Raw genomic sequence first — 15,812 nt, 5'->3', positions numbered from 1 at the left:
ACATTTTTTAGTTTTGTAGAAGTTGTAGAAAAAGAAGTGATGGCAGCTTAGCTAGACCCTCAGCTGGCCTATTCACTATTTTGGTCTTTAAAACAACCTAATAAAATAAACAACAAATAAATTGAGAAATGTCATCTACCTAGTCAAATTTGGAGGAGCGTGATGTTAATTAAAGAGCTTTCTTCTATAGAGGCTTTAATAAAAAAATAGTGCTTCCACAATTGAAGCTTAATATTAACTTAGTACTAGACTTATTACTAGCGAGTCGATGTGTGGACTGGCCGCTCGGCTTGCGTTCCCACGCACGGTATGTGCAGGTGGCCTGTTCTGGGAACTCTACGCAGACTCAGCGATTCTGCATCCGTGAGTGAAGCTCACGGGTGCCAGACCTACTGCATGGGCAGGCGCCAGACCTGCCTGTTGTCCAGACATAACTCCTCCCTCCTTTAGTTCAAATTCAGCGGAGTGCGGAATTTGACGAAAAAGACGTAAAGGGGGGAACTTATAAAGTAACATGATACATAAGCATATTGCTAAAATAACATACAAAAGGAGTGTTCCGACACTAATACTTTTTACGTTTATACCGCTATATGACGTTTCACTTTGGGCAAACACTTCACTGTCACTTTGCTCTAGACGGTAAGCTAATTGCTGGAGATGTTGAAGATTAACGCCATCCAGATTCATAAGTTTCCTTTTGGGTAGTTCATCTGCTTTAAGTATTGTAGGAAAGTGCATAGTTGGGATTCTTGAATAGTTCACCGGTCTGCCTACTGTTTCATGTCTTTTCAGTGTTAATCCATTTATTTTAAAACTGCAGTTTTCATCTATGGTAAGTATGTAGGTCCCTTTTATGCGTTCACGGGTTTCTTCCGTACTACAGATTTTCAGGAGAAGTTTTTCGAATTTGCTATATATAATCCATTGGTTATATTGAATTGATTCTACTTTTACTCCAGATGTCTCCACCAGGACTGGATCACACGAGCTGGTATTTTGTGAAAGTAACATTAGCTCTTCTAGGCAGGTATCTTTTATTACAGATTCCGTGTCTATATCGTGGCATAAGAATGCGAATTTCTCAATTTCTTTGCAGGGTTTGCTGAGCGGTACGGTTTTCGAACCTTTCACTAATAGGTAAGGAGCTTTGGGTATTATAAGAGAGGTTTGGTTAAATGGATTGGTGACAGGTAGAGGTATCATTCGAAAATAGTTAAATAAGTATTTTTTTACAAGAGGAATATCTAAAATAAACGTTACCTGATTGTTCTTTGAATATGCTTTTAGTTCAATAGATTGCTCAATTTTTAAGAGGTTCTCTAAATTTACAGGATATACAAGCTGGTCAGTTTTTGCAATATCAGATAACAAATTATATAATTCGTCTGTATTGATTACTGACTGGTGTAAGGTTTTCAACTTACTAAATGCTATAGCCGTTTCAATTTCGTCTATTTTAATATAGATCGTTTGAAAGTTATGCAAGAATAAGTGAAAAGTATGAATTAATCTAGTACTGCTTAAAACTCGTTTTGTATTATCAATCCATAGTTTAATGTCAGAAATTTCTTTATCTAGCTGAATTAAATTATTCTTTGAAATTCCCGTCATATTTACGAAGGACTCTACCATCTCAGAAACTATAGTCATTTTTCTTGATAACCTTTCCTGTCGCGTTTTAAAAGTAGTTATTAACTCATCATACCTCATAGCATCGCTATTATCTAAATTCCCAGTAATAATTTTGATTAGTGAACCTAATGGATTTAGAATGCCGCGTTTAGTTCTACTTATTGGAATTAGCTGTCTACATTTTTCTACAGTAATATTCAAAAAATGATCAGTTTGCGTTTTAACATTACTTATATCACTAAAGTGTGTTTCATTACCAAAGTATTTTAATAAATTTATATTCAAGTGCTCATACATCCTAACATTATAATCTAAATCTTCCTTCAGTAAACCTAAATCTAAAATCTTAATATATGACCAATTGTCATATGTAATATACGCTTGACCTTCTTTTACAGGTAAAATACCGGGGTTATGCTCGATCCTCTGGATTAGGCCCTGGATCGTGATGGCTTGAATGAGCAGAAGGGCGAACCTGTGGAGGACGTTTTATGTCTTTAATTGGTACTTTAGAGTCACGATTTTTAATTCTAACGGGTACAGTGTTCCTAAAAATATCTCCGGTTACTTTTGCTTTCTGATACCGGGGTTTATCCTTACTACGTCGGACATTGACACCTTTTATGAATATTTCCTCGCCCTCATTCACATCAAATGATGACTCGCCACCGCGTTTTTCCCTAATCTCAGCTTTCTTTTTTATCATTCTATCCGTAAGGTGCTCGTAAAGGAAAGCTGTTCGCTTAACATAGTCTCTAACTAATTTTTGCATATATCGTTGGTTAAACTCTACGTTGAAAGGGCTGGACGAATCTGAATGTCCAAAAACTATTTCAAAGGGTGTAAGACCAGTAGTTGAATGTATTGTTTGATTGTATGACATTACCGCATAAGTCATAACAGAGGATGCGTCAGTTAGTTTGTGCTCGTACTTAGCCAAACGATATATTTCTAAAATAGTAGAGTGAAATCGCTCTATCAAACCCATGGAATTAGGGTTGTGCGGGGTACCTATGTGCAGTTCGATTTTATAAAAGCTTAACGTTTCCTTGAGTAGTGCATTGTTAAATTCTGTTCCGGGATCGCAATTTATTTTTTGTGGAATACCATAAAACGAGAAATACTTTATAAGAGCTCTAACGACTTCAGGAGTGGATCTGTTACTAAGTTCAAAAGCTTGTCCTATTTTGCTGAACGCATCAATCAGAGTCAAGAAGTATTTTCCTTCTATAGAGAATAAATCCATGAAAATTTCTTCGAATGGTTTGGTTTGTGTTTGAGTGAGCTGAAGCTTAGGCTTTATGGGATTACGATCGTACTTCATTTTTTTACAAGTTTCGCAGGCATTAATTACGGATGAAACCGTTTGGTCCATATTGTTCCAGTAATAGGTGCGTTTTATTTTCATTAGGGTTTCTTTAATTCCCCTATGGCAAGAAGGACCTTGATGGTATTTTATCACAATATATCTTTGCTCATTTTCGTCTAAAACGTAAGATACTCTTTTAGTACATTCGTAAATTTTGACAGAATCCTTTCTAAACAATTCTGTTACACATTTTATGAAATCTTTACGAAGAGTTTCGGTTTCAAAATAGATAAAGTGCCTAATTTTAGGGTTTATATACTGTTTCAGGAAATCTTTAATTAATTCTATATTTTCTTCAGGCATGTGTGCTTCGAAAACCTTTTGCTTATAGCGACTATAATCTTGAACTATTGTATGGTCCCTATTCCATACAAATATAAGAAATTGGTATGGTTTTGTATCGATAGCTTCGTCAAGTATGGGAATAACTTCACCGTCCATGTCTAATGCAGAAAGTGCAGTGTCAGTTCGTGAGCTACAGGTTATCGTACTTTCAGACGGAGAACGAATCGGGTATGCCATGTTAGAACCGTTAGATCCAGGAGTACGCTTTTTATCATCGTTTTCATTTCTATCTTCGGTACTGCTTAAAGATATTGTGTCGATATTTACTTGAAGGGAACTATCGTCTTCTAAAGCGTTTAATTTTATTCGCGAAAGTGCCTCGCAATTTTCACGAATAGTGTTAACTACACATGCATTATTTTCATATTTCGTCACACGGAATGGCCGACTAAAAATTAAAGTCATTATTTTATCTGAAACGTTCTGAATAACAGTTGTCGCGAATGAATTTACACAATTGACTAAAGCACTAGGCATACGCACACCTTGACCAAAGTCTACAAAATCTAGTATAGCTTCACCGTTATCTAAGCTAGTAGGTATTTTTACTCGAGTTTCAGTTCGCGGCTGTAGAGTTAATTCAACTGGGGGGTTATATACTATTGGTATATCTGTATCGCAAGTACGTAAAATTAGGTTTTTCATATCAACAGTAGCATCCAGCTGTTTTAATAGGTCCGAACCTATTAATCCGTCATAACGTTTATCCACGTCATAAATGTAAAATTTATGACTTGTCATGCTTTTAAAGGTTTTAAATAAAGGTATATGTATCACCTCCCCGTGCTTGCTGCTAGCATGCGTACTTATAACTTCGAATGGTTCCGTATATTTATACATGGAAAAGTATTGGCTTGCCTTTTCAGGACTTATGAAAGAGCGCGTGCTACCAGTATCAATCATGAACTTGGCCTGAATTTCAGGCAGTTCTATGTGTGGTAATTTAAGTATACTATCGCAGTTGAGGTGTATTATCTCTGGTCTGTTTTCCGAGGCTATTATGTGAAAATTTACATCGGCATCTATTTGTTGGGGGTCACACAAGGTTTCAGATTTGTAGCCAGAATTTTGTACAGGGTAAGACTCTTGTGGGATTTGGCTATTTTCGTCGTAGTTATTTTCTGGATACGTTTCATAAAAGTCACCGCAATCATTATTTTCGCCTATTTCAAGATCGTTGTTATAAAATACATTTTCTTGAACCTCTGCCATATTTTGCCTTATCTGAGGGGCGGTACGCATGGATACATCAGTTGGCATATTATAATTATTGGTTTGCCTTGGGATACCAAATTTAAAGTTATTTTGATTTCCAAAGTTACCACTGTAATTACGATTATTATTATTATTGGACTGTGGAATTCGACCTGACTGGGGAATACCGAATTTAAAATTTTGTTGTTGGTTCGGTATACCAAATTTAAAATTATGTTGTTGAGTCGGGATTCCGTATCTAAAGTTATTATCTTGTGAAGGAATCCCAAATTTAAAATTATTATTATTGGGTCTCCATTGCTGTTGGAAATTATTTTGAGGGTAAAAACCTCGATTAAACTGGTTTGGAATGAACTGATTTCGCTGCGGTTGCGTTACGCCATATATCGGACTTGCTGTTTGCGAATTATTTTTGTGAGGCATAGGAATAAATGGATTCTGATGAAACTTTTGTTGATTCTTATTTTTTGCTTTATACTGGAATTGAAAGTTTACTTCTTCCGTGACAATTTCTAAAGCGGTCTCTAAAGTCTTGGGGTCTTTTAATCGTACTATACGAATTAAATCCTCGGGTAAATTATATAAAAATACGTTAAGTGATAAATTATTGTATATAATAATTTTGGAGTTTTTAAGGGGCTCATCCTGCCTATTTATTTTTGATAATAAAATATTACGGACATTCTGAATTCTTTTACAAAAGTCGGAATATGATTCACCCATCTTGATTTTTAGCGACTCTAACTCTATAGCTACGCATTCTTCCGATCTAGCGTCACCGAAATGTTGGATAAATGCTGTTCTCAAATCCTGCCAAGTTACAATGTCTTCCCTTTCACTGATAAGAGAAGCAGCCCTACCAACGAGCCTACTCGTTATCACGTGAAAAAGGTATAAATCCTGAGAGATAGTGTCACTTTTCCTATAATTTAAAATGATGTATTCACATTTCCGGAGGAACAGGTTTAGAAGACTTGACTCTCCATCAAATTTTGGTATTAATTCAACTAATTCTCGGGGCACGATTTCAACTTTTTCCATTTTTTTTTTTTTGAGATAGAGAAAAATAAAATAAAATAACACAAACCGATTTAAGCAGTAACACTCGTTTAGTAGTAGCAGTAACACTTAGCCTTAACTTTAACTTAACGTTACTAAACTAACTTAATAAAGAATCTCTTATTTTTTCTTATTTAATTTTAAAATATTTATCTTATTTATCAGTTAATCGATTTAACTTGATATAATAAGTAATCTTTAATTATTACAATAATTAAACTTTAATTAATAAAATTAATAATTAATTAGTTAATTTATTTAACTTGATTTTATTTAACTTGATTTCATTAATTGATCATTCATTAATCATTACAGTTTATATTTAATCTTTCAATTTAATCATAAAAAAATCTTTATCTTAATCTCTTAACTTACTAAAATCCTAAAAACTCTACACAGGTAAGGGATGGGACACACTCAGGAAGTGAAAAGTTCTACTCACCCCTTATACGCCGTCATCCTCCCCGTTAAGCAGGTTTCTAGTCTTCTCTCTTCTTTGACGTATTTTTTTGGTTCGTCAGACTTTCGCCGGCCTCGCGCAAGCGTCGATTTTGGGACACTGCACGGCGTTTACGAAAATCGGCACCGGCTGCGCCAGTCAAATTTGGAGGAGCGTGATGTTAATTAAAGAGCTTTCTTCTATAGAGGCTTTAATAAAAAAATAGTGCTTCCACAATTGAAGCTTAATATTAACTTAGTACTAGACTTATTACTAGCGAGTCGATGTGTGGACTGGCCGCTCGGCTTGCGTTCCCACGCACGGTATGTGCAGGTGGCCTGTTCTGGGAACTCTACGCAGACTCAGCGATTCTGCATCCGTGAGTGAAGCTCACGGGTGCCAGACCTACTGCATGGGCAGGCGCCAGACCTGCCTGTTGTCCAGACATAACTACCTACTGTATGGTATCCACCAGTAGGCACCGGGTGTTATTTGTTACATAGAATCTCAATTTCGTATATCAACTAGCATACGTCATAGATAGTGAATAAGCCTGCAGGTTATTTCTGGTTATTATTGAAAGAAATATATAAAATACTTATCGCAATATTAGTATAAATAAGTAATAATTGTCCATTTATTGCATTGTTTTTACAACAACAATTTTGTCTAAAAAATATTGTAAGTATTGTGTCTGACAGAGTGTATTGTAGCTGACACCCCACGGTTTCCTGCGTAGTTACCGTTCTCGTGAGAATACTGAGATATGAAATATGGCCTATGATACACACAAATACCATGGCTTTCTAGTGTTAAAAGAATTTTCAAAATCGGTTCACTAGATCCAGAGATACCCCCTACAATACCACAAACTTTACCTTCGTAAATTATCAAACAAATAAACACTACTGTCAAGATATAAAGTATGAAATGTCGAAAGCAAAAACGTTCCATGGAATCGAGGTTAAATCACATGCAGCTCTAGATTTAAAACACGAAAATACACTAAATCAAGGTGATTATGCGAACACTAACAATGGATTTAAGCATATAAATTAATACGAGACAAGGTTGAAACCGTTTCACGACATACACTCACGCTATAGAGCTAAACCATTTAACATGCGAGCCGAGTTAGCAGAAAGTGTTTCACTGCACTATTTTTTATGTAAACATACCTTGAATTTTGATTATGAATGAGTATTCGACCTATATTCTTGGTTACGTCAAGCCAATAACGTAAAAAGATAATAATCGTCTGACCTAAAAAGAGATCGGTGATAAAGGCTCAAGTAAAGCAAAAATATGGCGCTCTCTCTTCTTCCTAACATACAATGTCTTAAGAACATTAATATCCCGTAAAATATAAACAAATTTAGTAAGGTAGAAACAATATAAACATATCTATATTAAGGTAACAATCATTGTGATAGGAACCAGCAACCTTAATAAAGCCAAGGTCACTAATAAAGGGTAAAGTTATAAGCACCTCTGGAAATAAGCAATGTTATTTATGTTGTAAGATCTGAGTATATTACAAATATATTCTGATCTTACAACATACATTCATCTTACAACAAGTAAACATTTACAATACACCAAGATTGGTAGGTAGGTACGCTGGTAATAGATAAGTAGCTAATATACTATAATGTACAATAAATCATCGTATAATATATATCTGAATTAAAAAATCATTAGATATATTGAACAATAGTCAATTTGCCGCGAATATTTTTATAACAAATTGATGTCTACGAAAGCAGGTTTATTTTTGCTATTAGAGTACAAAATAGGAAGAAAAATCATTCACAGGGCCATTGAGCTAACGATTGATTGTCTTAGACCTAAAGAATGAATAAATGATTGCAATATGAATTTATTGAATGAATTATTATACCATTAAATACATTTAAAATCAATTATTTTTTAATTTAGGTCTGTTTTTAAATGTAGAATTGTGATAAAAAATTGTAACATGAAGGAAGTGTATTAAGATATTATGCTTATAAATACCAATACAATTAATGTCTTTTATAAAAAAAAAACAACTTGAAATGCAGCTATGCTACTAGTAAATTCAAGGTGAGACAGATTATCGTAAGTTTATTCGAATGATTTTGTACATTTTGGACTTTTAAAGGTTAGCAATAACATTCCATGAGTAAAGTATGTTTACAATATGAAGAATGCTAACAAATAGAGAAAAAAAATGCTAGTATCACGCAGAAGTATCTAAATAAACGTCGGACATTATGATGATTAACTACTTGTCGACGACTGTGATCAATAGCTCTATGATTAAAAAGTAGAAACAGAATTCTACAAGTCTCGAGTTCAGGTCCCACCCGTTGGTAAAAGACAATGTTGTACGCACTGTTAACACAAGCTTTTTGCTTAATTGGAAAGCAATGGAAAGTTTATAAACGTTTAAATATTATAAATTTAGAAGGAAAATAATATTGCAAAGAACTTAAAGTAAAGCAACTAATAAAAACTTTTTACTAACTGTTAGTGATAATATACTGTAAAAGAGTTTCGATTTTAAAACAGAGAATCACACAATCGCATGCTGTGCAATATCATTGCGTTTATAATATTTACATTTCATACATATTCAATAAACTTTCGTATCAATTGAAAATACGGCACGGATAGAGAATTATTGATTTCAATTGCATTACCTAGATTCCTTTTTACTTGAACATTGTTAAGTGGAATTTCAACCAACGTCCAAAGAGAAGTACAATTATTATCAAATAGGTGTTTTGTATGTCCAAAAACGTTTGGTGTTTTGTATGGCGAAAGTTTGTGTGTGTGTGTGTAAATGTGTAATGTTTGTTCCTCCTTTACGCTTCGGCTACTGATTTGGCTTATTTTTGGAATGGTAATAGATTTTACTCTGGATTAACACATAGGCTTTTCACTCCGTAGAAATCCATGGTTCCCGCGAGATATGTGTAAAACTGAATTCCACGCGGACGAAGTCGCGGGCGTTCGCTGGTTAATAAAAATAAAAATAGTTTATTTTAGTAACATTAATCAGTAACAAATAATAAAAAGCTAGAGTCTTCTTTTAAGAGTTGTGAACTTCTGTGACAGAAGACTCCGCTCTTCCATAACAAGCAGTAATATTTTTTTTTAATGAACAATAATATACGTATTATTTACAACTTATTTTTTATTTTAAAGGTAAGATCGCGAGATGGTCCAATAAGAATATACTTAAATAAAAACATAAACTTAACCTAAATTCTGATGCTTTTATGGCTTGGCGATGGCAATTTTTTCAAATTTTTATTAAAACATCCTACCCGAACTTACGGTGTTGCTTCAGAAGAGAAAGAAGGCAGATTTTGTGATAGTAGTACTTACTTACGGTGTAGAACTGTATATCTACTGTACTTTATATGGAAATTAACTAAACACTCAAAAGTTAAATTAAAATTGTTCAGAAACCGACTTCTAACGGAATCATACAAACTACATACAAGTAGATACATACTTTATATTATATTTTTTTTGTACATGCGTGTTAATGACTGATCAAAGGTAAAGGTTGAGTAAATTATAACTTTCCAAGTAGGTACGTAAGAAATTAGAGAAATATTACTGAAAAATTCTTAATAGTGTAGTATTTCATAGCCTCAGTAATCCAGAACTTGAAGCCATAACCACCAGTTCCATAAATAAATTGTATCATAATCATACCAATGTCAACAATGTAAACCGTTAGCCTATTCACTTACTGTAGTCCAATCGCCATAATTAACATCAAATCAATAACAACCGCATTTCGTATTCCGTAAAACCTATTGTTAACGAAAATCACAATTTCAAACACAGTGGTTAGTAATTTTAATCAATTAGCAAAAAATAAATAGTGAATACGAAATAACGTGACTTAAGAATTGCAATAGCTAGTTGGTAAATTTCGTGGATGTCCACTATAGTTACTCAAACTCAAAGTTAGTGAACAGGCCAGCAGTAAATAAACGACATAAAGAGGCCATGGATAGTCATGTAACTAATTGCCCATCCTGCTCTTATCCTTGGGTATGGTAATGTCAAGGGAGAAATAAGTATCTATACTAATATTATAAAGCTGAAGAGATTGTTTGTTTGTTTGAACGCTCCAATCTCAGGAACTACTGGTCCGATTTGAAAAATTATTTTAGTGTTAGATAGCCCATTCATCGAGGAAGGCTATGGAGGATATATTATATCCCTGTATTCCTACAGGTACGGGAACCACGCGGGTAAAACAGCGCGGCGTTAGCTAGTATTGTAAATAAAGTAACTGTCGCCTGCGGTTTCACCTGTCTCACCTAACTTACTTAACCTAACTTTCCCTAATAAAAGTCTAGGACATCTAATTCAAACAAACTATTCCCATAAGTCAGATCTTCTTAGATGTGAGGTTTTAAACAAAATTGTAGTCTAATAACGAATAGAAGATAATAACAAACATATTTTCTTTGAATACAGAAAACTTGAAAATTGTAGGAAGTAGAGGTAAATAAGTTTGTACTCATTAACTCCATTACTTGTGACATTGTCTTCCAAGTCTTTAAAACCAAATTAAGTAGGTACTATCACCATATCGTCGAAATAATTAAACTAAATAGTTACACTTTATCTATGGTACAATTTAAAACAATTGCGCATAATTTTATGAACGCTTTCCTCAACGATAGCGGTGAAATTAGAATTTTATGATATTTTAAAAGTATACATAAACTACTTACTAACATACTAAGTTATCTAATTGAGTATATGGGCCCTTTATGGCATCAAATGGACACGAAATACAAAATTATGGCAATGTTTAGAGGAGACAAAATATAACACTACCATAAACTAGTCTATTATAAACTATAATAAACCAACCTCTTCCGTCCAAAAACATTTACGTAAATTGCGCTAACTCATGTCATACAGTCGGGTCAATCCAATCACAAGCACTTCACCAAATCCAAGCCACATATTGGCGCCAACGTTGGCCAAACGTGAACAAGGCATACAAACGTAACGACGCGCGTGTGCCCAGAATCGCGGCGTATGTAAGACTGGCGTTCACCGATTATTCCGTCTGGTCTGGTATCTTGCCGAAGTGGCAAAAACCAGATCGTTACGGGACACTTTTGTAAGAAAATTTTAATAAACACTTTTTGAATAATAATTAAAAATTTACATAACCTATTCACACACCGATTAGATCATAAAGGTGGTTTAGAAGTTACTGCGATTGACCGCAATGTGTACGAATATTAATGGTGTCTACACGTACATGTTTCGTGTTATGTGCATATAAATAAACTCTTAAGAATTGCTGTCCTAAACTGGTACTCGTAAATGTTGGTAAATACGCACACGTCTTTTCACAACAACCATATTATTCAGTTGTTTCAGCAAACGAATAGTTTTACCAGGCTAATTTAGTGTTCCAAAAGTTCAACATAACTGTTGTTAATACAATGACGAAAATCTGTTAATTTTGGAACTTTGACAGAATATAAACAACTAACCTATAAACACAGCAGTTAACATGTTGATCAGATCAAATCAAAGATTACTTACTCGCAATATCTTTAACCTAAACCGACGAAGACAAAATCTACTTACTTCAATTTATGGAATATAAAAAGAAAAACAAAAGAAACTTTCTTTGCCAGCCCTGATTTCAGGATTAAAAGTAATCCTGAAATCAGGGCTGGCAGAGAAAATTTCATGGAGAGGCCAAAATCATAAGATATGGGTTTGTATGTTTGAAAAATGGGATCCATTACAGTTGGAATTTACAACAATTTATCTTAAACACGGAAGAAGGGTTGCCAAAATATCATAATTTTCCGCTAGTTGGAAAAACTCGTAAATCCCATTGGCTGCCTGAAATCTACTGCTGGAATAACGCGGCAAAACTCGTTAGGTGCTAGCAAATAACAACTGACAAGCAAGTGACGCCTTAATAACAAGTTCTAACAGTTTTCTCTATTACAAACCACACGGGCAATAAGTAAAGTAAAATATAACCAATAATTATAATTACAATCACACATGCATTTTCCCTTTTGAACTGCGTTCGTCGAACCACGCGACGTGGAAACTGGAAAGTCGAGACAAGAAGTGTCAACTAATGCTTTTTAGATTGATATGACAGGCTTTGTTGTACACAGTAGGTGTAGGTTCTCCGCATTGCTACTCAAATAACAAGTTACGTGTAACTTTTTTAAAGAAAAAGGTTGCACTAATTAGAAACTTAATCAAATAACATCACGGAAAAAAACACTCGATTTCCAAACAAATTATAATAGAATACTTATAGAGCTTACTATGCAGTGTATTCGCATCCCACGGCCCTGTAAGCAGTAAGCTCTATAAGTACCAAAAGAATACCCAAAAGATCACACTGTAAAAATGTATTATGAACTAAACTGGCTACGAGTAGGTACACGGCATAGATTTGGGTGTTAGAGGAATACCAGCAAAAACTCTCTGTAACTTACTAGAACTGCAGCAAGTATTATATTAAAACGGGTAGTAGGATCTGACCAAATTTAGCTGGGCAAGAAGTACAACACAAACAGAAAAGAAAGAATTTTAACACGATAAGAAAGAAACCTTTAACCCTACCGGGACTTTTAAGTCCCAGGCTCCGCCCAGAGATTTTCCATCTACTGCACGGTGGACCCGGCACCTGCACTGTTAAATCCTGGAATGCTAAGACATTCTCCATTTTAATCACTACTTTAAGTTCGGATAGCAAAATGTACCGTGAAAAGTCGGCAAAAACCTCAGTATTTGCTTTTTTAATGTAAACGACATTATTGCTATTAACTTTTACCTATTAGATACCTACTCTCGCGTGAAGATGAAATTCGATTGCCTCCAAGCATCTTTGTCATTTGTCAATGAAATGTTCCGTTAACATGCGAGCTTAGAAAGAAATATGAGATTATACATGAGAAAAGTTAAATACTTAATAGGAGCCTTAATTATGTCACTTATGCTTAAACACCGAAGCAAAATAAATGCCTGCACTGTTTAAAATATATATATATATATTGTTGAATACAAAGCATTTTTGTGAACGTGTCATTTTATTTAATTAACGTCATTTACAGTTCAAAAAACGCAGTTAGCATACTAACATAACCAAAATGTTAAAAGGCCCTCTAAATTAATAATTGGTAAATTAAAAATCACTTGGCTATAGATACCTAATTAGGATGCACCTCACATACTCAGACCGGATACGAACTGGAAAGGATCGTGATCCCGTAAAGGTCACACGGTACACGGTATATACCAAGGCCGAAATATTATAACAAAAACATACAGCCAATCATGGAACCTCCTTATTTATTTATTTAGAAGTCAGCAAAATATAAAAAAAATTTCTGCTAATTAAAATACTTGCTTTAAACTTTAATTGATCTATTAGAGCCACCTAAAAATATGGTTACTATAGTTTGGCAAGTTCGTTGATGACACTCTCATGATGTGCGGGCGACGGGGGAAAATGACTGCGCGGTTATGAAGTCGAGTGCGCGGGGCATTGCTCTATGGCCAAGGCCAAGGCCCCACCCACATTTTCATCTGGGAGGAGAGACCTATCTGCGTACGTATGGGCAACTACTCAACAAAGGCCATATCGCATAATAATCAAACTTACATATAAAAATATTACATTTTTATTATTGTCTGTTATGTTCAACGAACAAATCACGCAAAGTACTAATCATTGCAAAAATTTTACACAGTAGTCTAACAACTGACAAATAGAAATGACGCCTTATCTATGTTGTCACGCTCAATCTACGATTTAGGGCAAATTCTTCCGCTTTCTTGCAAAACTCACTCACAACAAGCCACAACAGGTACCTCTTGAATACAAAACTAGGAAAATGCGTACAAAGTTTTATTTAACTTGGTCACCCTAGGGACTTATTCAAATTAGTTTTAGATAATTAGGTGGTGTATTTACTATTTGCGTTTTGAATATATAATAATTTATTTGCTTTAGTCGATGAACCCATGCGACAACTTCACCCAGGTCCGAAAAAATACTCTCTACGTACGTTTCACCCCGAAACCGGAGCATCCTCAGGAGATGTTGACTCTACAACGTCCAATTGCATTGTAGAGACAACATCTCCTGAAGATGCTCCGGTTGACGATGTCGCATGGGTTCGTCGGCTTTTCGCGGATGATAGCAAAATAAATAAATTATTACATATTCATGATGAAATTCCGCAAAGTAACGCCTGCTTCTATCCAAAATTTGCGTTTTATCCATTAATTACAGGACACCTTGTATACTTTCATAAGCATTTAGTTAAAAGCTTGTTTACCTTTAATTGTTACGCAGTTAATTTAAAATTACAAACAAACTCTTCAATTTATTTTATTTGTATAGGATATGGTGCTAAAGGGACAGTTCCATAAACTCTGGCCCATTTGAACAACGTTAATTTACGGCTTAGTGAATACATTAATACAATCCTAACGCAAAACAAACCGGAAGTCATTTGTGACGTGTAAAGAATGTAGTAAGTACTTTGACTAGTGCATATCCGTTAGTTCCGTATGGATACACAATACACATGTATGTTTTAACCTGTATTAAATCAAGTAACGTTAAATTTTGAACCGTATTTTAGTACTAGTAAGGGCTAGTAATAACTTAGCAGGTAATTAAGTTATACTGTTGCGAGAGCGACTATCTCATGAATATAAATAACAATAAATAAACAATATTACAGTTGTTCAAGTTTACTTGCTTATTGATACGCATGTAAAAGAAACTTTTTTTTAAACACAAAGAATGTTTGTGTATATTTCATATCGCTTTTATAATAGGGTTAAATATAACTTGTCGTGATACCCACCTACTTGGGATTAAGGACCAGAACAGATCTTTTTTTTTGACCTGTCGTAACAATAAAAAAATACAAATAGTGAAATGCTAAAACTATTATCCAGATTCACAGTTGAGTGCACCGAAAAATATAAAACGGTAATAGTTCTATGAGTAACTATAAAGTCGTAACCAATAAGATAAAAATCCTACGAGTACCTACTATTAATTGTCGTACCCAATATGGCAACAGTCCTACGGTTACTACAGTTGTACCACAGCTTTAACGTTTCCTATGTTCTGTGGTCGTACCCAAATCGAAAGTAGGGCTATGGGTACTACAGTCGTTCTTAATACAACAAAAGTACAACGAATCGTAATACGACTATAGGCTTACGGATACTGTGGTCGTCCCCAATACGACAATAGTTCTACAGATAATATGGTCATACCCAATACGACAATATTCCTATGTGTACTACAATCGTACTCATTATGACAATAGTCCTACAGGTTCTACGAGTACGTTCTGACCCAATACGACAATAGTCCTACATGTACTACAGTCATACTCAATATGACAAAAGTCCTACAGGTGGGGAAAGACCTCTCATTTAAATCCAGCATCGTGGAATTAATGAGGCGTCAAAGCTTTTATTTTCTTCTAATTGGAATTCATCGATATTTTATTATCGCAGCAAATGCTGCAATTAATTCGCAAAATGATATTTTAAGTGATGATAGTTTAAGCGAAGTTAAAAGTGCAATATAGTTACGGTCCGTTGCTTCCATCTAACGCACAGCATACATATGCATGGCATGGAAAACTGACTTTCTTCGCACCGAGATCGCCGATTAGAATTTAGCAGATAGGATCTTTTTATTCATAT

The 15,812-nt window shown here is 34.5% G+C and overlaps 2 protein-coding genes across 2 annotated transcripts in view; both read right to left on the bottom strand.

Annotated features, from left to right (window-relative positions):
• LOC112045111 (uncharacterized) overlaps positions 1-15,812 on the bottom strand; it is a 132,151-nt gene that overhangs the window by 27,513 nt on the left and 88,826 nt on the right. The gene's annotated exons all lie outside the window — the stretch shown is intronic.
• LOC128198373 (uncharacterized) lies at positions 147-7,913 on the bottom strand. Its single transcript, XM_052883554.1, has 2 exons — positions 6,066-7,913; positions 147-2,110 (listed from the first exon to the last, which is right to left on the bottom strand). The coding sequence occupies exons 1-2, from the start codon at positions 6,080-6,082 to the stop codon at positions 337-339; spliced, it is 1,791 nt and encodes a 596-aa protein (XP_052739514.1). The 5' UTR covers positions 6,083-7,913; the 3' UTR covers positions 147-336.

The sequence above is a fragment of the Bicyclus anynana genome, chromosome 9 (genome assembly GCF_947172395.1).
Source record: "Bicyclus anynana chromosome 9, ilBicAnyn1.1, whole genome shotgun sequence".
NCBI lineage: Eukaryota > Metazoa > Arthropoda > Insecta > Lepidoptera > Nymphalidae > Bicyclus > Bicyclus anynana.
This window is presented reverse-complemented; position numbering and strand designations above follow the sequence as displayed.